At 49.0% G+C, this 23,001-nt stretch overlaps 1 protein-coding gene across 5 annotated transcripts in view; it reads left to right on the top strand.

Annotated features, from left to right (window-relative positions):
* LOC125980737 (neuronal PAS domain-containing protein 3) overlaps positions 1-23,001 on the top strand; it is a 102,751-nt gene that overhangs the window by 10,167 nt on the left and 69,583 nt on the right. For 2 of the 5 annotated variants that reach the window (XM_049740214.2, XM_049740215.1), the window contains exons 2-4: positions 5,164-5,265; positions 8,435-8,679; positions 15,051-15,133. In XM_049740214.2, the coding sequence (XP_049596171.1) occupies positions 5,164-5,265; positions 8,435-8,679; positions 15,051-15,133 (430 nt within the window). Of the gene's footprint in view, positions 1-5,163; positions 5,266-8,434; positions 8,680-14,490; positions 14,753-14,840; positions 15,134-23,001 lie in introns of those variants that run through there. The other 3 variants (XM_049740217.2, XM_049740218.2, XM_049740222.1) reach the window with 3 other exon arrangements.

Below are 23,001 nucleotides of genomic sequence, written 5' to 3'. Positions count from 1 at the left end.
AACAAGCCACGGTAAACTTTTGTGTCGGCCGATGGCCTAATTTGCAGCACACCACGCCGCCTCCTCCTCATCTTCCTCCTCCTGATCTTCCTCATCGTCTTCGTCTTCCTCCTGGCCACCGCCACCTTTATCCCATCCCTTCCTGCCGCCGCGCTCGCAATCCTTCGCACTTGCACGACAGGAAATGAAAGGAGCCCCGAGCCAGCGACGACACGTTTTGATTTGTGGGAGGCGCTATCGCTAATGGAAATCACTTGCTGACTGCACAACAACAACGCGACAAACTATATATATATATATATATATATATATATATATATATATATATATATATATATATATATACCCAAGCCCCTTATGATGAAAAACATAAATGGACTTTGTTTTCCCTCGCCCGGACGCGGGTCACCGGGGCCTCCCTCTGGAGCCAGGCCTGGAGGCGGGGCTCGAAGGCGAGCGTCTGGTGGCCGGGCCTTCGCCCATGGGGCCCGGCCGGGCATAGCCCGAAATGGAAACGTGGGTCCCCCTTCCCATGGGCTCACCACCTGTGGGGGGGGCCGAAGGGGTCGGGTGCAATGTGAGCTGGGCGGCAGCCAAAGGCAGGGACCTTGGCGGTCTGATCCCCGGCTGCAGAAGCTGGCTCTTGGGACATGGAATGTCACCTCTCTGGCTGGAAAGGAGCCCGAGCTGGTGTGCGAGGCAGAAAGATTCCGACTAGATATAGTCGGACTAGCCTCCACGCACAGTTTGGGTTCCGGTACAAGCCCTCTCGAGAGGGGCTGGACTCTCTTCCACTCTGGAGTTGCCCACGCTGAGAGGCGTCGAGCAGGTGTGGGTATACTTATTGCCCCCCGGCTGGGCGCCTGCACATTGGGGTTCACCCCGGTGAACAAGAGGGTAGCCTCCCTCCGCCTTCGGGTGGGGGGACGGGTCCTGACTGTTGTTTGTGTCTATGCACCAAACGGCAGCTCAGAGTACTCACCCTTCTTGGGGTCCCTGGAGGAAGTGCTGGAGAGCGGTCCTTCTGGGGACTCCATCGTTCTACTGGGTGACTTCAATGCTCACGTGGGCAATGACAGTGAGACCTGGAAGGGCGTGATTGGGAGGAACGGCCCCCCTGATCTGAACCCGAGCGGTGTTCTATTGTTGGACTTCTGTGCTCGACACGGATTTTCAATAATGAACACCATGTTCAAACATAAGGGTGTCCATGTGTGCACTTGGCACCAGGACACCCTAGGCCGCAGTTCGACGATCGACTTTGTAGTCGTGTCATCGGATTTGCGGCCGCATGTTTTGGACACTCGGGTGAAGAGAGGGGCGGAGCTGTCAACTGATCACCACCTGGTGGTGGGTTGGACCAGCTCTACACCCTCGGCAGGATCCTCGAGGGTGCATGGGAGTTCGCCCAACCAGTCCACATGTGTTTTGTGGACTTGGAGAAGGCGTTCGACCGTGTCCCTCGGGAGGTTCTGTGGAGGGTGCTTCGGGAGTACGGGGTGCCGAGCCAACTGATAAGGGCGGTTTGGTCCCTGTATCACCGATGCCAGAGTTTGATCCGCATTTCCGGCAGTAAGTCGGATTTGTTCCCGGTGAGGGTTGGACTCCGCCAAGGCAACCCTTTGTCACCGATTCTGTTCATAATTTTTATGGACAGAATTTCGAGGCGCAGCCGAGGCGTTAAGGGGGTCCGGTTTGGGGACCTCAGCATCGCGTCTCTGCTTTTTGCAAACGATGTGGTGCTGTTGGCTTCTTCAGGCCATGATCTCCAGCTTTCACTGGAGCGCTTTGCAGCAGAGTGTGAAGCGGTCGGGATGAGGGTCAGCACCTCCAAATCCGAGTCCATGGTCCTCGATCGGAAAAGGGTGGAATGCCCTCTCCGGATTGGGGATGAGATCCTGCCCCAAGTGGAGGAGTTCAAGTATCTTGGAGTCTTGTTCACGAGTGAGGGGAGGATGGAGCGCGAGATCGACAGGCGGATCGGTGCAGCGTCGGCAGTAATGCGGACCCTGTACCGGTCCGTTGTGGTGAAGAGAGAGCTGAGCCAAAAGGCAAAGCTCTCAATTTACCGGTCGATTTACGCTCCTACCCTCACCTATGGTCACGAGCTATGGGTCGAAAGAACGAGATCCCGGATACAAGCGGCCGAAATGAGTTTTCTCCGCAGATTGTCCGGGCTCTCCCTTAGAGATAGGGTGAGAAGCTCGGTCATCCGGGAGAGACTTGGAGTAGAGTCGCTACTCCTCCACGTTGAGAGGAGCCAGATGAGGTGGCTCGGGCATCTTATCAGGATGCCTCCTGGACGCCTCACTGGGGAGGTGTTCCGGGCATGTCCCACCGGTAGGAGACCCCGGGGACGACCCAGGATGCGCTGGAGAGACTATGTCTCTCAGCTGGCCTGCCCCCGCGACCCGACCCCGGATAAGCGGAAGAAGATGGATGGATGGATGGATGGATATATATATATATATATATATATATATATATATATATATATATATATATATATATATATATATATATATGTGTGTGTGTGTGTGCGTGTGTGCGTGTGTGCGTGCATGCGTGCATGTGTGTGTGTATACAATGAACAAATGTTCAATTATTTTATTCCTTTCATTTTTTTGCTTTAATACACTTTGGGGAAAAAAATCAAGTCAGCATTAATTTCCCAAGCTGCAGCTTATCAATGTTTCTTTTTGCAAAGGATCCCATAAATATTCATGGCGATTGCCATGCTTCCTGTGTGTGTGTTTTGTGCATGTGTGTGCGTTTGCTCATTTGCGTCGAGTTGTGAATGCAGGCCAATTCAAGTCTGCACTTTGTCTTGTCATGTTTTGGGGATAAATAGAGTGTATTAGCCAGCATGTGTGGAACACGATTCCGCCACACACGCACACACTGCTGACGTACGCTGCCGTTTTGCTGTGACTAGCAATTATCATGAGCATGAGCTCAGCTCAATCAAAAGTTGAAGCTGTTGCGCTAGGACAAAAGACGGACAGGAGTTTCTGTCGGGCGGCGAACGAGCAGAGAGCGCGCCGGTCGGCGCCGTGTGCGTTCCGGAAAGTCAACCCGAACGCCTCTTGCGGCCGACGGCCTGACATTGTCCTTCTCCAAAGCGGCGTGGGATGGCGACTGAACGACCTTGATGGTCGCAGCGCCGAGTTTTTGTTTGTGCCCATTTGAGTGTTTTACTTGTGATGAAATGCGCACGGTCGCTAAAGGCGTGATTAGCATATATATTGTATTGACACACGCTTGCGCTTTTCTTTTCTTTTCAAGTACGACTGGTTTTTATCTGCACCGCCGCCGTCGCAGCGGTCGGCCATTATTTACACTCCACCTCAACAAGGAATTACGGGCAAAAGCAAGACGTGTCCTCCATTCTGCTTTCACTTTCTCACGTCACTCGGTGATGATGTCATACGCTGGAATTCGCCGCACTCTTTCATGATGTCGTATGCTCACCTTGTTGCAGAGAAAAGTCATGCAATTGCCACTTTGGACTCATCAGACTCAATCAGAGAATTGCTGAAAGGTCTCCTTCCTTCCTTCCTTCCTTCCTTCCTTCCTTCCTTCCTTCCTTCCTTCCTTCCTTCCCCTTTTTTGCAACTTTCCACCTTTTGAAAGAAAGAACAATGAACGTGAAGGAGCTTCTCTCAATTTTGTTCTCCATTCTGTTGCACACTGGCATGCCCCCTCCCCCTCTTACTCTCGCTTTGCCCCCTCCCTCTGCTGTCACTCCCTCCCCCCTCCTCTCACAAATCAGATATGACAGGAAATATTGTCCTTGTAATGGAGACTCAGGGCACTCTGCCTCAATGTGTGCAGCTAAATAGGCTTGATATACATCAACACACACGCGCACGCACACACATGCACAGCTACACGCACGCTGACGTTTCTGTGACACACAAACGCGGGCGGGCACGTGGAAAGTGAATTATTGGGCTGCAGTGTGACGGTCATCCCGGCTTGTTGTCGTAGCACAAAGCTTTTATATCGTTAGCCACTAATTGGACACCGCTTGATTAAAAAAGTGCCTGGTGTGTTTGTATGTACGTGCGTAGTCGCAGAGGTCATTGCGACACAGTTGGCCGGGGCGTTGCCGTTCTATTTCTTGTCCGGTTGAGCTCAAGCTTTTATTTTGACGGGACAGGGAACTCTTTGTTTTGTCCTCAAAAGAAAGACTTCTCACTTTTTGCCGCCTTTCGATTTTGGGAAGCTGCCGTGGCCGCAATTTGCCAAAGCCCAATTAATCAACATCCATCACTTGCAAGGCGGAAATTTATCATCAACTTGAAAGCAAAATCTGGATATAGCTCACTATTATCAAGAATTCTTCTTCTTGTGTGCACGATAGGCAAGCCGACACCTTTTTCATGTGCGATGGAAGGGCTGGCCGAGATTGTCCCGCATTGTATTTTTTTTTCCTTCTTCCTTCCTCTTACTCGTCTAACCTTTGGCGCAGACATGAGGAGCGTTTGATTGACTCGATGCGGCTGCCGACACGCTCGCTCTCACGCTGCTCTCGAGGTGCCGGAAGGGAGGCTGCAAACATCAAACGCACCACCGGCCTGCACCTTAAACGCTTCTTTGGACGACCCCCTGCCTGTCCATCTTCGGACGGGGGGGGTGGCCCCAACTGCTATTTATTTACGACGTGGTCTAACACCCTCTGCTTGGAAAGCGAGTGTGTAGAAAGTCAACTGGCTTCTTCTTGAAAACGCTGTCGGAAGCTTTCATTTTGCCTTTTGCCATCGCCATGTCACATCACGTCATTTGGACTTTGCGAAATCATCCTTGCTTTCACCCTAACCCCACATCATGGGACTCCTTTGAACTGGCTTCACGATGCCGTCATGTGACAAGACTGTGACATCATCGTGACCAGCTGACCAACATGGACAGTCTCATGAATTGACAACATAGAGTGTTGGCGTGCGCCGTGCATCTACGTGTAAGACCGGCAGTAAATCACAGCGCTCGCTGCTCTCAACACGTTTATGACCATGTCAAATGTCGGTCAAGACGATGGTGACATGTCAGTGCTCAGAAAAAAAAAAAGTGCTGGCAACTCCAATCAGATGCCGATCGGCTGTGGGGACTTGCTTCAGTCCAAATAGCTTCATCTTCATCTTCTTTTTGTGTGTTTCACAGCGACCCCTACTGGGAGCGTCCGGCCAACGTGGGCAGCTGTTCCGCCGCCCGGCCCAAGAGCCTTCACCTGGCCGCAGGACAGCAGCATACCTCGTCGCCATGGTAACCGCGCACATGCCATAACAGCAGCCGTAATGATGCCCACGCCAATGCTACTGCTGATGTGCGCGGCGCCCGCGAGCGCTAGCAAGTTGGATCGACCCTGTGTTGTCCACCAACTTGGAAGGCACAGAGAAAAGGGATTTGGAGTATCATAGTGCGTATTAGGATGACATGGTTTGTGTTTGAGTGTGTGTGGCAGATGTGAAATAAAAGGAGGATTTGTGTCGAGTCAGGCGCGGCTAAAAGAAGACAGCGGCAGTTATTAGCTCATTACAGGGCCGGCTTAACGCCACACGTACACACACACAAACTTGTTTTCCACATGAGGCGACGCACGGGCCACTTACTGTCTTTGATGGCGCCGCCCGGAACCCAGTTCCCGCTCCCAGGTTGTCGCTGCCATTGTACCCCCCAAAAATATATTTTTCTTCTTTTTTTTTTTTTCTATTTTTGTTGCCGTGCGAGCGCTTCAATGATTCAACGTCTTCTCCGTCTTTGTATTTCCCAACATTTGACCGTCTGCCGGCAAGCGCGTTAATAATGGATTGACTTCACTCATAAAAGTCAATGACAAAGTCTGCTTTATTGTCAATTTCTTCACGTCAAGACATACAAAGAGATCGAAATTGCATTTCCTACTATCCCACGGTGACACAACATATTAAATATTATATAATATATTATATTATATTGGTCCACGGACAAACAAAGCATTCAAGTAAACAATACAAAAAGTAAAAACAAGAAGGCACAAACAATGAACGAATAAGAGCAATGAATAAATAAATAAAAAGCCAAGCGGATGCCGTTTGGCGTTTGTCTGATTGCAAAGTCGTCGCGTGCGCCCAGTTTGTTTAAAGAAGACCCCAACAGTTTTTCCGGTGGTGGCTTGGGCCTTGCCTGTTTTTTTTTTTTTTCACATGTTTGGATCTCCTCATTTGCCTCCGTTTTTGCGACGGCTGTTATGCAGCAGGTGTGTCGCCGTCAATGTTGTTGTTTTGGTTGCTCCTTCTCCATGTTTTGGCTTCTTCGACGCGTGCGGCGTGTTGGAGGCCAAAGGTGTGGTTGCCACGCCAAACTAATTAGCGCTGCCGTGGCGCTGCAGACCCTGCAAGAGCAAACACCGACGCCCGCGTGCAACATTGTGCCAAAGTAGCTCTTGCTTCTCTTTCTCGTCATAATTTTGGGGGAAATTCCCTGTAATATTTCATCATTGATCTCCCCTCCTAATATTTTGAGATTGAAACGAGTGACCGATGATGTTTGAACGCAACACAGTAACGGCGAAGTTGCCACGCAACGTTGGTAACACAACGTTACCTTCAACCCGTCGGTAAACCTGCCCGGTGACGGACATTCCTGTCACATGATGCACGGGCCGTTTGACCTGCAAGTTAAACCTTGATCCCAGCAGCCGACCTTCCTGTCGTGCTGGCTGCCTGCGCACGCACCACAAAACACACATCTTACTTCCTGGTCGACAAGTGCGACACAGCTCGCAGAGCTTTATGATGAGCCAGCGCGCGCACACATGCACTCTGCGTCAAGCTCTTTAAAACGCCATCAAGCGTGTGAGGCTGGGGAGCATCACATCTGACACCCTGACCACCAACACTGGAGCCCCTCAGGGATGCGTCCTCTCCCCACTGCTCTTCTCCCTCTACACCAATGATTTCTCCGCAAGTGACTCTTCCGTGAAGCTCCTGAAGTATGCAGACGACACCACTCTCATCGGACTGATCCAGAACGGTGATGAGACTGCGTACAGACAGGAGGTGGAGCGGCTGGTCCACTGGTGCAGCCAAAACCACCTGGACCTGAACCCGCTCAAGACCGTGGAGATGACAGTGGACTTCAGGCGAGGCCCTTCACCACTTTCACCCCTCACTATCCGCAGTAATACTATTCTCTCATCAGACACCTTCAAGTTCCTGGGAACCACAATCTCTCGGGACCTGAAATGGACCGGCCACATAGACTCTGTCCGGAAGAAGGCCCAGCAGAGGCTGTACTTCCTGAGACAGCTCAAGAAGTTCAACCTGCCACGGGAGCTGCTGAAGACCTTCTACACTGCCATCATCCAGTCTGTCCTCTGCACCTCCATCACTGTCTGGTTTGGATCACCCACCAAACAAGACAAGCACAGACTGCAACGGACAATAAGGACTGCAGAAAAGATAATTGGAATCAACCTCCCATCTATCCAAGACTTGTACCTGTCCAGGACCAGGAAACGTGCAAGTAACATCTCAACAGACCCTTCGCACCCAGGTTACAGCCTGTTTGAACTACTCCCCTCCGGACGCCGTTATAGAGCTCTGTACACTAAAACCAGCAGACACAGAGACAGCTTCTTCCCCCAGGCTGTCGCTCTGATGAACTCACACCACTCTTAGAGTCTCAGAGTCATTACTGTGCAATAACATCCCGCTTGCCACACCTTTTTTGTCTACACTGTTTGTACTATGTGTCCTCTCTGCATCCATTGCAGCCTGGTCATCCTAGAAGAGGAACCCTCCCATCTGTGGTCTCTTCTCAAGGTTTCTCATTTCCCCTAGCTGGAGTTTTGAGTTTTTCCTTGCCCTCTTGGGAGTTTAAGATCAGGGGGTGTTTGAGAATATCTTTCGTTCTTCACATGTCCTGAGTGTTGTTGTTAGTCACCTAAATGTTGAACAGAGGCTGTGATTTACCGAAGTCAAATTCCTTGTTTGGCACGCTCAAACATGGCGAATAAAAAACTCTTGAATCTTGAATCTCTTGAAGTCAGCAGGCCCAACTTTACGACATACTTTCAACGTGTTTTAAATGCACGCTCGCGCGGGCAGCAGCGATGGGACGAGTGCGGCTCCTTGGACGTGACAAGTCCGTCTGACGGAGCCCAAGTCAAACAAACCTCACGTGCATGTCAGTTAAGTTTGCGCGGTCAGCAGGAGAGTCAAGCCAGCAGCCTGATGAAGAATGAAGGGGTGGTGGCCATTTTGGCCCACTACGTCCAGCAGAAGTTTGAAACGCACATTTTCTCTGTATGAATGCGATTTGAATTTTAGATCAAGTGTTCGCATAATATGTCATAGCTTGTCAGAACCATGGACAGTGACCCACGCGTCGCCTCCTTTCACTGAGCCGGGCCTCTTCTCTCAACTAGCGCATGCTGTGTGTGGCTCGGCAGGCTGCAGGCTCTGCGCAAGGAGAAGTCCCGGGACGCGGCGAGGTCACGGCGCGGAAAGGAGAACTTTGAGTTCTACGAGCTGGCCAAGATGCTTCCACTGCCGGGCGCTATCACCAGTCAACTGGACAAAGCCTCCATCATTCGCCTCACCATCAGCTATCTAAAGATGAGGGACTTTGCTAACCAAGGGGACCCCCCATGGAACTTGCGCGTGGATGCTGCGCCCCCCAACACCTCAGTCAAAGGTACAGCCACCACATTGCTGCCGGGAAGTCATGCAAATGCTGCGCCCCGCTTTCCCCATTCAAGTCAAAGCAAAGGCCACCATCACTTGCAGTCCAAAGAAAAAATACGTTGACAAAAAAAAAAATCTGCTCTATAAGATTGAAAACTTGCAATCATGACATCCTTCAAATAGAATAAATAGTAAGAACTGAGCACAATTGGACATGATGCCGCTTCTTCTGTGGTGCATGCCTTGGCCACCGGGGGTGCTATCACACATGCGGATCAAAATAGAAAAGTGCACAAATATTTTATTTCACAAAAAAATTGGTTTGTGTACATCACGTAAGCAGTTGTGTAGATGTGCTCTTTGTGTTCAAATATCCATGTTGCATCGAAGCTAATTTGCCCACCGAGCTTGATTCTCATATTCGGGCGAGCGATGAGCGAGTCAAGTAAAAAACACGTTGAGCTATTCCAAGGCCCTGGCCGGTTATTGGGCAACTGGAACAAAGTTGAGCACTGTTTTGCCAGGGGAAACGGATTTGGCATCGGCCTGCGTTACTGGCTCGGTCGCTGGAGGACTCACCTTCGCTAGGCGACGAAGCGCCGTTCGCCAAATGTAAACGGGCAAGACTTGTCGAGTCACATGGGAATTCCAAGCCAAGTCAAGCTCTCGGCCGAGCGAGACGGATGGGCAAATGCATGGACAGATGGACAGGCCGTTCGCTGTTGCGCTGATAAGGTCTGTTTTCCTCGACGTCAGTTCGGATGAATTTGTGCGGCAGAAGCCAACACGTTGAAATGGGCATTCACAGCAGGCCATGTGCACATGCGTGTGCACATATGCATGCAGCGGCATCTCCAAAGGAAGACGGTACATACGGTCGCCTCGCCGCAGCAGATGGCATCATTGTTGTCAACACTTTGAAGAGCCGCATGCATTTTAATGAAAGCAAGCCAAACACCTATTTGGGTGTGCATATGTGTGTGTCTACCTTTTGTCGGTGTCATACAAGGAGACGGCCATTTTTCCTGTATATGTCCAAAAGTGGCTCATCGGCGCCAGCACAGGCCAAGACCGGACTGGACGCTAACTTGAGAAGTGATACGTTTCACTCCAAGCTTGTAGCGGGAAGCAAAAAGAGAGAGAGTATGTCCTTCACGTTTGGCTTTTTCAATGAATATCACATGTGGGCTTCGTTTATTTTCATATTGTCAAACCGTCTTTTGAGAATTATCGCTTACAATACTGTGTGACTTTTTTTTAAATCTCACACTCTACAAGTCTTCTTTGACTCGCACTCGTTTTTGCTTGCCGCTACTCGTGCCAACATACAAGCAAGTACTGCTCCTACTTCTGTAGACTTGTACCGCAACAACTACATTGTATGACCACCGCGTGACGAGTACTCCTCCTACTTTTACCACCTCTTCTTGAATGAATAAAAGAATGCCTCATTAGACACACGACTGCTACCACTAGCTAGCCACTAGCACCGCCACTAGCGTTAGCAGCTAGCACCATGACTTTCTGAAGTACGAAATGCAGACTTGTGGACTTGTCAGTAGTGAGCAATTTGACCACAAACTCTGTACGTCCCCCAATGCCATAGCCCCCCCCCCACCGCCATTGCCCACCCCTTGCCCTTTACGTTAATTGACCCATCAGTTGCTCTTCTGCAGTTTAGTGTTGCAGCTTCTGACTTGCTGTCACACGCTCTCCACATCTGTTGTGCCACACAAACACGGCTGACCTTTGCAGCATCCTGACACCCGTGCATGTGTGCGTGCACGCATGCACGTGCGCCCGCAGGAGACCGTTTAGTGCGTTTGAGGGAGGGCTGCATTTCTAACAACGTAGAGCTGTGTGCGTGTTCTGGACTATCTGTTGCATTTGCGTGTGTGACCTGCTTTGACACCTGTTCATTCATTATGCATGCAGAGTGTAGCAGACACTAAAAGGCCACAGACACACACACGCACACACTTGCACATCATGACTTGACTTGCACCCTACCATATTTGGTCATTAGAATATGAATAATTTGACTTTTTTTTAAGGCAGGTGTACTTGTGAGTGTGGTATGATATTCACTATCAAGTGTCAGTATCATTCTTTTGTTATATGAGTAGATTTTAAAAGTATGTATGTTTGCACTGTTTTGTTCTTTCCCATCCAGTGACATTGTTTCCTATTTGTTGATGCTTCATGAGTGTGTGTCTGTTTGTGTATGTCATTCATTGTGTGTGTGTGTGTGTGTGTGTGTGTGTGCGTGTGCGTGTGCGTGTGTTTGTTCACACATCCTGTTCCCATTTGTCAACAATTTTAATAAGTGCATGTGTGCATACGCGCACGTGCGTGTGTCACGAAATGTGAGCTTGACACTAAGTGGAGCTGCGTTTCATCCAGACTAAACGATGTCAGAGCGAGCGAGCGAGCGAGCGAGGAGGGCGGTGACGGCGGGAGCGGCGTCCTCGACTCGTCTCATCTCGGCTAATACGGCCCCGAATGCAGGCGGAATGTGGCTGCGTGGCCCATCATTGGCACTGCACTTGCTTTGCTTCTGGCGAGCGGCAAGCTTGCGAGCGCCTTCGTCATTGCAAAAGAAAGGAGCAAACGTTGATGATAGCCGCAGGCTCGGCCTCGCCCGCCGTGTTTGCGCCCGGAAATGACATTGGGCATGTCTCGCCTCTTCCATCTGGGAATGTAATCGCCGTTGAGACAATGACCGCAAGCCGGCGTGCCTTTATTTTGCCGGCAGACACAAAAGCCCAGCGGGGGGCATGGTTGAGTCGCATCACGCCGTAATGGCAGAAATTGTTTGTGAAAGACATACTGGCCAATTAGCCGAGCGGTGCCGCTTTGCAGAATGACGCCGACTTGTAAGTGGCTTTGACTAACCCTAACCCGGGAACGGTCGCTGACGTGAAGCTGCACCGCTTCCTACTGGTTCTGTTTCCCAAATTGGTTTGTGTCGTTTGGGGCAAGGTTTTGGCACAATGAGCAGCATTTTGTCGCGGAACGCTGGCACCGCCTTCAGTTGACGCTCCGAAGAGTTTTGCCCAATTTGATCAAACAGAAAAATGACAATCCATCCTTTAGCGTCATGCTAACAAACAATACATTCAATTTCTGTCCCTGTGATTCTTGTTCTAGATAATTATTTTTCCAATTGTCTTTATTTGATTTGGATTGTTTTTCTGTCACTTTGATTCTTCTAAAGTTTTGATTCTTTTCAGTAGCTTTCATTCTTGGTGACGTCGTTTTGATTTCATTTCGCTTTGACTCTTTCTTTTCCCGGAGCTCTACTTTGACGTTGCTGTTGTTTTGTTTCCGTCCTTGTCGATTTGCTTCAGCGTTGCTGAAGTTTGTGTGCGCGCAAGTGTGTAACTAGAGAAATGAGGTTACCATGGCAACTGCCAGGACTCGTTGGCAGCTCAGCCTTTCAATGTTTGATCTGGAAGCTTCTGCGCGGCTCTCCCAGAAGTGTCCGTGCAAAAACACTTTTATCTATTTATTTGTTGACAAAAATGTTTGTTGATGCGCATACCGCTTTGTAATTGCGCAGTTTACGCTTCAAGGCGACTGGGCTCCGCTCCAGCGCGACCGCGACCCTCGAGAGGAGGAAGTGCTTTTTGTGATGGAATCGTCACAATACAAAATAATTTCAATGTTCAGGTGAAATTGCTTTCAATTGGATTCTTTACATAAAATGAGTTAGCCACTTATTTCGTCAGCTAAGTGAATCAAACATTTTGAGAGTGGAGTCCATCTCTGAAGCAAGCTCTAACCCGGGAGAACCTTTGTCCTTGTCTGCGCTTCAAGGTCACCTTCAGCCGACACGAGTGACTCGTTGCCGTAAACACGCCCCCCTCCCCCACCCTTTTCTTTTCATCAAGCTGAGTGATGTCATCACGCGCGATGCCGACTGGAACCGAAACCAAGCGTCACTTTGTCACCGCACCGACAAGACCTTCACCGCAACCTTCGCCAAGCACGCTGGCTCAAAACCCTTCTCACCTGCGCACACACATAAACACGCGCGCCCGCAAAAAGGGAAGCTTTTAATGTCCCTGCAAAAGCCAGCAGGAGTGTTGGAGGACGCAAAGATGAATGAATCAGACCAGATCAACTGGAGAAGGGGGATGTTATGTTCACTGAACTGTGAAGTTCGGCCGCCATTTGTAGACTGGCGGTGGAAGTGGCCGGCCCATTTACTAATAACTTATCCTCCCCCTCCCACCACCCGTCCGTCGGCCACCCCATCAGCTTGCATCTTCATCCATCTTCTAAATATAATCTTCTGTGTGCTCCATCGGTGAGTCCAACGCGTTTGGAATGTTGCGAATGTATTTCATCCATCCATCCATCCATCCATCCATCCATCCATCCATCCATCCATCCATCCATCCATCCATCCATCCATCCATCCATCCATCCATCCATCCATCCATCCATCCATCCATCCATCCATCCATCCATCCATCCATCCATCCATCCATCCATCCATCCATCCATTTTCTGTACCGCTTTGTCCCCACGGGGGTCACGGGCGTGCTGGAACCTATCTCAGTAGTCATCGAGCAGTAGGCGGGGAACACCCTGAACTGGTTGCCAGCCAATTGCAGGGCACACAGAGACGAACAACCATCGGCACTTGCACTCACACCTAAGGGCAATTTGGAGTGCTCAATTGGCCTACCAAGCATGTTTTTGGGATGTGGGAGGAAACTGGAGTGCCGGGAGAAAACCCACGTGGGCACGGGGAGAACATACAATCTCCACACAGGGAGGGCCGGAGGTGGAATTGAACCCGCACCCTCCTAACTGTGAGGCGGACGTGCTAACCAGTGCACTACCTGTATTTCATCTTTCAAAGCAAAAACCCAGAAAAGAAACTTCGTGAAAAGTTGAAGACAGTGACAACACAGACAGGATTCTCCCTCCGGAAGGGAAATGAACACTGCCCCCTCAAAAAAAAAAAAAAACCCCGTCATTTCTCACTCTTGTCACACGATTGCATCTTTACGCACATTTCGCATCAATGAACTCGCTTTTCCTCGCAAGCAAGCAAGCTCATTAGGGAAGTTGTAAAAAGCCTGCGTATGTGTGTACGCGCCAGCACTTGTGTCCAAAGTTTCGACTTTCTATGAGCCCTCCTTTGACTTTTTTGACCTTCAACAACGTACAAAATGAAGCAGATTGTAAACTTTTCAGTGTGGACCAGCTTTTATTGCACGCTTATCAACTCGAAATCACTCGTGGAGTGTGTGCGCGTGTGTGTGTGTGTGAGAGAGAGCTGTGCCTGAGCCCCGGGATGGGCATCATACATCATAGTTCTACTGTACCAGATAGCTTATCGCGAGCGCGCACACACGCACACACATGCGCACTGGGAGTTATTATTGTCGGTGTTTTTTTTTTTTTTTCATTTGAGACTGCAAGATAAAACATAGGTTGGATGTGATTGTCAAGTAGTTTGCAAGGAAGCATCCTGTTGGTTTATCATATAAGTACACGTTAGCAGACAAGTGTGTGTCTCAAACACACGTTTGAACACGCGCACACTTGTTGCTAAGCGCTGAGAGCATGACCGCGGGGCTTTTATCATTTGCGGACTTTTCCTGTTTTATTTTGTTGTTTTGAAGTCTCGGCGGTGCTCTTAGTGCGCCTTTATTTGGATGAAGATAATGATGACGACGATGAAGGTGAAGTGTACCCGGAATCATCATCGGGCGGTGGCGGGGACGAGCTTTCCGACGAGCTGCCCGATGACATCATGATTGGCGGTTCGCGGCACAGGAATAAAAGGGGTAGGGTGGGTGGGAGTAGGGGGTTTCGATTTGGTCTAATGAGATCTGCGGGGACCTCACAAACACCTCGGGCCACGAAGACGCACACGCGCCGTCTCGGCACCCGCGCGTCCGTCTGCTCCCGATGCAAATTATTGCACACGGCCGCCTTTTTCGACTTCCTGTTGGTCTACTTCCCGTTTTTTCTCTGAAGTGACTCGAGTGAGTGGACTTCACAGCAAATGTCACCATTAGCTTCCGCCAGGTCGCTGCGGCATTAGCATGGTCCCGCTCATTGTGAGTAGCGTAGCGTGCGGCTAACCAGAAAAGCTGCCCGACCTCACTGGTTCCTCTTGTCCTGTGCAATGTGTGTTTGTCACGCCAGGCTGACTCAACCTGTGTGCGTGTGTGCGTGCGCGCGCGCACATACATACACGCGTGTGCGTGCGCGCGTGCGTTGTGCGTGCGGCTTTGCTTGTTTCAATGTGTCCGAGTCTCACCGGTCTTCTTCTGTCCTGTCCTGTGCTTTCTCCCTCCCCGTGTGTACGTGCGTGTGCATGTGCGTTTGCACGTGCGTGCTGGTGTGTGCGCGCAGCCATCGGCGGCCAGAGGAGGAGGACCCCCGGCGCGTTGGCCTCGGACATCTTTGAACCGCACCTGGGCAGCCACATCCTGCAGGTAGGACGGGCCCACAAACGTCGCAGTATTTCCCCCCATAGCCGGCTTATTTTACCCAGGTGTTTAACATCTTTTTTTTTTTTCTTGTGACCAAAAACCTTTGTTTATAATTTGTCACCGCAGTTCTAAGTGTCAGGCATTCCTGAATGTTTGCTGTGAGCTTCAGTTTTTCCTCTTTCAGCAATCCACCCTTATTAATTTTTTTGGTGGAGCCAATCCCTTTTTTGACCAAACAGAAAACGATAGCGAGAGCGGACAGCATGACCAGGTCACATGATCAAACAGAAGCGACAGCGGGTGAACGAGCGCGGCGTGACGAACAGAGGGCGCCGCGGTCGCCTCGCTCTAATCCCCCCGATGTGCTTGACATCCCATAATATATCGTCATGATCCCCCCGAGAGTTTCCGCAGCAACCCCGCCGTGAAGAAGTCCTGATTGAAGCCCCACCGCGATTGGAAGTGACACCCGCAACGTGTGTTTTTGTCTTGTGTGTGAGGTATCTTTTATTTGCGACGTTCAGTAGCGCTGATTGCGCACCGTCACATGATGAACAGCATATTTGGCAACATAAGACAAAGACAATGGCACTGTATATCAAACAAGCACATTCCGTCACTTTTTGTATCTTAATGCTAACCTAGCTAGCATCTTTGGGCGGCCAAAGATGCCGCCATGTTGCTGCTCGCCTCCTATCGGAAAGACTCAAAATATTTTGGGGGGCTTTTGGTAAGATGCCCTGTATCGATAGCATAGGCTACGCTCCGGCGTTGACAAAAAAAGTCAAGAAAGTTTGAGAAACGAGCAAGTTGCGGTTCGTTCTCGGTGCCATTGATGGGAAAGTTGCCCCTGCCAACATGGCGGCCTCGTAGCCGGGCGCTGGCTGCTCCATTGCGCCGTGTCTATCTGTGATTATTGTGCATTTCGCTGCTCCAACCGACGGTTATCGACCAATCGGAAGCCATCTGGGGTCATGGACTTAGCATAGCAACAAGTGCTATTTTAGCATTCACGGGAATCGTTTTTGGACAATTCTGCCGATTTCCAGACATATTTGAGCAAAAATGACATTAAGAGTACAACATGAGGCAAATGCCATCAACAGCTTGTATGAGGAGACGGAAGTGCGCCTTCATGGACAATGACCAGATAGCGAGACCGTGAGTTAGTGTGTTAGCTTGCAGGTCAGCTAGCACCTAAGCTAGTGTCCACCGCCTCCTCCGTCGGTGGCATCTTCATTAAGACATCCGGCCTCCGGGTTTAATCTCCCCCGCTCAGCGCGTCGCTAAGCGAGCGGCCGGCATTCATTTGCGCCGCGCTCGGACACGATCAATCACGCTGCCTCGCTCGCGTTCGTCAAATGTCATCCGCAAACTTCTCACAATCAATTAGGCCAACGATTAATGAGGCCAATTTGCAGACACGGCCGCCGCCGTCCCTCGTGCGTAAAGGTTAATATATGGACGTTTACATTTACGTGTAGGTGAGCGGGGCAACGCTCGTGAGCGCGCCGGCATGATTGTACGCGCGTGCGGCGTGGCGCGGACCAAAGACACTTCTATGCTAGTCTTTTTTTAAAATTCTATATTTTTAGTCACATATGCAGAGATTTTTGCTATTTGCAGTATTTTTTCTGATCACCTATTTATTCATTTTTTATCACTATTCTTTAAAACGTGACACCAACATCCAAGCAATTTCCCCCTTTTAGGAAAAAAAAATTAAACACAAACCTTTGGTGGCATTTTTGAAGAGTGCCAAATTCAAATCATGAAATAAAAAGGCAACCAAGCATTGGCTTTCCAGGGCGTCATTGCCGTTTGTGCCAAAGTGCCCCGAGTGGGTTTGCTGGTGCGCCTCGTTTGGATGCTTTTTGCCGTGGCTGTGTAAATGACGATTCCGCTAGCAAGCCTTTTCTGTGTCAAATTCCTCCACATGCTCATCAGAAAGCTGCTTAAATTGAGGAAAGACATTAGGAGGTGTGCTTCGACTGTCATCCAGGAAACGACGAGGGATGTACGTGCGTGTGTGTGCATGTGTGTGCTTTCTCGCTCTCTATCTCTGTTTCTCTCTCTGTTGCTCCCTCCTTCTTCACTTCGGTAATGTGTGTCGCCCTTCATCCATCTGTAATGGCTTGCCGTCACTCTCATCCTCTCCACTGTTGTGTGCTGCAGCAGCTGGCAAGGGCGCTCCCCAGAGGTGGGCAGGGAGGGGGAGGGGCGGGGTTGTCGGCTTTATGGCTTGCCTCCTATCAGCAATCTGTTGCCCGCGTCCATCCGATTTGTTGCGTTGTGGAGTGCCCCGACATTCTCGCGCTGTTTGTTTTGTCCTTGCTGGGGCGCTGGATTGTTGCCCTTAATGCCTGAAGCAACTTTTGGTTGGAGCAACTTTTCACAGCGCTTGGGGCAGCTTTGCCAAAAATAGCACCTGGCGACTTTTGCCACGGAAGCTGCTGTGGCGACGGTCTTTCACTTATTTGTTGTCAATTTGTCGTCAAATTTTTGCGACACCTTGTTATTGTTGTATCATGTTTGGTGAGGTCACAAGGCCAAATCAAGCTTCCTCAAACGTGCCGTCACTCAAACGTCTGGTTGTGCTTTCACCTTGGTGGAATGTAATTTCTTCTCCACTTGGTCACTTGGTCACTTGGTCACTTGGTCACTTGATTTCTTTCTTTCTTTCTTTCTTTCTTTCTTTCTTTCTTTCTTTCTTTCTTTCTTTCCTTCTTTCTTTCTTTCTTTCTTTCTTTCTTTCCTCTCCCTCTCTTCGGCTAATCAAAACCCATGAAGGCCGTCAGGCTAAATGAAGACAAATGGAGCACAGCACCGCTTTGGACTCATTAGCCGTCCAGCGATGCCCTCCTCCTCCTCCGCACACCCACTTGCCGCCTTGTGCGACGACTCAATTTGCATGCCAGCGTGACAGCACTGCTGCTGGCCTCTCAGGGGAATGCGCCATGCTGCCCCAAACCCAATGGGTTCTCGCGAGCGGCCTTGCAGTTCCACTTGTGATCATCTGTGGTAGTAGAATCAATCTTTAAGTAAATGAGTTGTCATTTACAGATGCAGATATTTTTGAAGTAGTTTCCAAATATGTGCGGGTCCATCGACCTTTTGGGGATGAGATAGCGTGAAATATTAGCATCGGCACTTCTCACCATTAATCATCAATAATGGTGATTAGCGTGAGTCGTGTGACTGATGAGTCGTCAGGACGGCCGCTTCCTGCCGCTACGTCAATGCTAGGCTAGCGTCACACGCCGCATCCATCAAATCGGTGTGGCCGTTTAACTTTCTCGCTAATCTTAAAGGTGATATCGAGACCATGTACCCAATGCACTGCTTGATATCCTGATAATTAGCAACGTGCTTTACAACTCCCTTGACTGTGTCTAAATCAGGCTCCACAGACACACACTCCCTGTGCTGTATGACCACAACACACGCTACATGTAGATATACTCAAACACAAACGTGTACATTCTTACTGTTTAAACACACTGCATGACAGTCACGACATGCTACGCTAATATGATGTAAGGCTCTTTAATTGTGCCTGAAGACAAGACAGACACGACACTGGAAATGTGTGTGGGTGTTTGGTGGAGGATGTGTCTGATTAAGTGTCTGAATGTGTGTGTGTTTTCCAAGAACACACAAACGCAACGTAAGCGTGACGTTCAGTGTTTTGGATGCGTTTGGTAGGGTATGCTGAGGTTAATGTGACGACAAGAAGGAGAGCGTTTCAGGCGTCCATCCTTGAGTTTGCGCCTTTGAGCGGCCGCCGTGCAACACAGCAACACCTTTAACAAGCCAGCGGGTGTCATGTGACCTGTCAATATTTAACAGGTCATAGCTAACGCTAAAAGCTGCTTTTCATTGTCGAGCGATAGCAAAACTTCCTCTTCTTTGCGCGTTTCAAAGGCGCTAATTGTTATCGACTATCAACGGACCAGTCGCTGGTCAAAGTCAAAGTACATTTGGAGAGCAATCTACTGGTCGCCATCCATCATTGGAACCTATTGAGATGGCGGATTGGTTGCTTGTAACCTGATGAGTGTGTTTTTGCTTTGGCGTCCTCTTGCTCGCTGTGTCAACCCCTCTTGGCATTATTGACCGTTGGCCTTTTCTGACTTTGTTGTGCTCTCACCTCGCTCACCCCCTCCCTGCTCGCCTGGCCTCCCGCCCGCAACCCCCCCAACCCTAACCCTAACCCCCCACAAACGATCAATAACTTCATCCTGATCGTTCTATCGCCAATCAGCAGCAAGTTGGCCTTTTGGAATTGGCAGTGATGGCGCAAAAGTTGAACTTTGCGGGACGAGCGTCAGGAAGTGCCTCAGCGAGACAGGAAATAGAGGAATGCAGGAAGTATGTGACCTGCTCTGATTTCAACTTCCAAATGGTTCTGGTTCAAAGCTGCCGTTGGGCTTTCAAATCAGGGTTGTGCTCTGGAGGCTTCACCTTCCGCCCGGCCGGAATCGGGCAAGGCAAGGACATTTCTTTGGTTCTTCCAAATCTTTTGCGCCCATCTTCTCCCTGAATTGCTTTTAATCACGCCTGCTAGTCCTGGCTTGATTTCTTTACTTGCGCCTTTTGCATACATCCTTTTCTTTTACCATTCATTTCATATGGACACACACACACACACACACACACACACACACACACACACACACACACACACACACACACACACACACACACACACACACACACACACACACACACACACACACATTTTCCATTTGTCACTATGAGGCAGCTGAACAGTAACATTGAAACAGTCTGTTCTGAATGGTTAAAAGATGGCCTCATCTTCATTGCGCGTATGAGGTTGAGCAATCGATGCAGTAATCTGCAGAAGGAAGGTGGCAAGCAGCGAGAGAGTGAGAGAAGCGTTCGGTAGCACTCTCAATCAATGGCACGACTTTCGTTATTTGGACTATGCGTGCGCGTGCAGGTGCATGTCACGCTGCCATCTGTGGGTGGAGGAATCTGATGTCAACACACCACTTTGATCACAATCAATTATTTATCGCTGGTGTCGGCTAGCACTCTTAGCTAATGCTAATCTGTACTAATACCGTTAGCCAAGTCGAGTCTGCATGATGTTAAAGACTAATGGCTATTGTGAAAATGTGCATGCTGATGCTAATCTGGGCAAAAGCTGCTAGCGATCGCTAATTCATGCTGATAATGTTTGACACGGGCAAATAACCTTTATATATACATACACACACACATATATATAGTATATACAGGACTGTCTCAGAAAATTAGAGTTTTGTGATAAAGTTCTTTATTTTCTGTAATGCAATTAAAAAAACAAAAATGTCATACATTCTGGATTCATTACAAATCAACTGAAATATTGCAAGCCTTTTATTATTTTAATATTGCTGATTATGGCATACAGCTTAAGAAAAGTCAAATATCGTATCTCAAAATATTAGAATATCATGAGAAAGTATACTCGTAGGGTATTCAACTAATCACTTGAATCGTCTAATTCAGTGTTTCCCAACCACTGTGCCGCGGCACACTGGTGTGCCGTGAGAGACGTTCAGCTGTGCCGTGGGACTGTCCAATATTAATTACGGAGCGCATTGTAAACAGGATCGCCAAACCACTGGTCAGTTCGCGCAAGGCCTGGTCAGCCACTTGCTAATCGTGCATGTGTGGAGAATCGGAGAATCTTGAGATTTCATATTGTGTCGATATGATTGTATTGCATCGGCACATATTCAGTTTATGTGTGTGTTGCTGTGTGCTTTTGCTAACAGTGACAGACACTATGACGGTTGTGGTGCGTTTGTTTTCCGATGGAAATCAGAGAATGCAGTTCAACCGGAGAACCTGGATTGGTTATTTTTCACATACGTAAAATAAGCAGTCAAGTCGAGACTCCTCGACTGTGATAGCCACTCAGCTGCTGTCAGAACAGCAGAGCGTCTTTAAAAGTGACTTTGTTCTTATTGTTGCAATATTTATAGACCTAGTCTAAAACAGTAAACAAAATCACGTTGATTCTTTTATTTTAATCACAATCACGTTTCTTACACCGTCTAAAACCTTTTTAAAAAACTGTCACTTTTATTTAAAAAAAGGAATACAATTTAAAGAATATTTAGTATTTATTTCTATTAAATTATTCGACTCTCCATACATATATAGGAACAGGACTCTACGTGTTTCGTTGTAATATAACTGATTTTAATATAGGAGCTTAACAGATTTTTGTTGGCGGTGTGCCGCGAGATTTTTTCCAATGAAAAGGTGTGCCATGAATGAAAAAAGGTTGGGAAACACTGGTCTAATTAACTCGAAACACCTGCAAGGGTTTCCTGAGCCTTGAAAAACACTCAGCTTGGTTCAGTCAGCTAAATCACAAATATGGAGAAGACTGCTGATCTGACTGCTGTCCAGAGGACCGTCATTGACACCATCCATCAGAAGGGTAAGACACAAAAATAAATTTCTCAAAGAGCAAGCTGTTCACAGAGTGCAGTTTCAAAGCACATCCACAAAAAGTCTGTTGGAAGGGGGAAATGTGGCAGGAAACGCCACACAACCAAGAGAGATGACCGTGGCCTTAACAGCATTGTGAAGAAGAGTCGCTTCCAGAATTTGGGGGAGCTTTAAAGACAGTGGACTGAGGCTGGAGTCCAGGTATCAAAAGCCACTGTCCACAGACGTGTCTGGGAAATGGCCTCCAATAGCCGTATTCCCATGGTCAAGCCACTTCTGAAGCGGCTGACTTGGGCTATGGAACAGAAGCACTGGACAGTTGCAGAGCGGTCCAAAGTCCTCTTTTCAGACGAGGCAAGTTTTGTATTTCATTTGGAGGTCAAGGCGCCAGAGTCTGGAGAAAGGCTGGAGAGGAGCAAAATCGAAGTTGCTTGAAATCCCGTGTGAAGTTCCCACAGTCAGAGATGGTTTGGGGAGCCATGTCAGCTGCTGGTGTTGGTTCCCCGTGTTTCATCAAGTCCAGAGTAAATGCAGCTGTGTACCACTACATGCTTCCGTCTGCTGAAAAGCTATATGGAGATGATGATTTCATTTTCCAGCATGATCTGGCACCTGCCCACAGTGCCAAAACCACCAGTAAATGGTGTACTGACCATGGCATTACTGTCCTCGATTGGCCTGCCAATTCCCCTGACCTAAACCCCATAGATAATTTGTGGGGTATTGTGAAAAAGAAGCTGAAAGACACCAGACCCAACAATGCAAATGAGCTAAAGGCCGCTATTGAAGCATCCTGGGCATCCTCAGCAATGCCACAGGCTGATTGCCTCCATGCCACGCCGCATTGTTCAAAAGTCAAGTCAAGTCAAGTTTATTTGTATAGCCCTAAATCACAAACAGTCTCAAAGGGCTTCACATAGCCAAAATTGACAATTATTCTCAAAGCATCCCCTGATCATAAGCTCCCAAAAGGGCAAGGAAAAACTCAAAAAATCCCTGCCAGGGGAAAATGAGAAACCTTGAGAAGGGACCACAGATGGAAGGATCCCCCTTTCAGGATCACCAGGTTGTAATGGATGCAGAGATGCACAAGTAATACATAATATGAAAATCAATGAAAAAAAATGGATGTCGGAGGTGCCCTCGATTGTCCTAGCAGTGTCCTCAAGGGGGCCGAGCCACAGCTCCCCCATCCCGAACTGGTCCCCGAGAATCCAGCCAGCCGCTATCAGCTTTTGAGCCACCTAACCCCCTCCCCAGCCGGGGAGTAGGTGGGCAGAGAGAACAGAACAAACTCCGGCCAAATCGGCCATCACAAGTTAGTTAAAGGCCATCTCATAGAAATGTGTCTTTAAACGTGTCTTAAATGTTTCTACTGAGGTAGTAGTTCTAATATCCAT

The sequence above is a fragment of the Syngnathus scovelli genome, chromosome 14 (assembly GCF_024217435.2).
Source record: "Syngnathus scovelli strain Florida chromosome 14, RoL_Ssco_1.2, whole genome shotgun sequence".
Classification (NCBI taxonomy): domain Eukaryota; kingdom Metazoa; phylum Chordata; class Actinopteri; order Syngnathiformes; family Syngnathidae; genus Syngnathus; species Syngnathus scovelli.
Note: the sequence above shows the minus strand (reverse complement) of the source record. Positions and strands in the feature narration are given on the sequence as shown.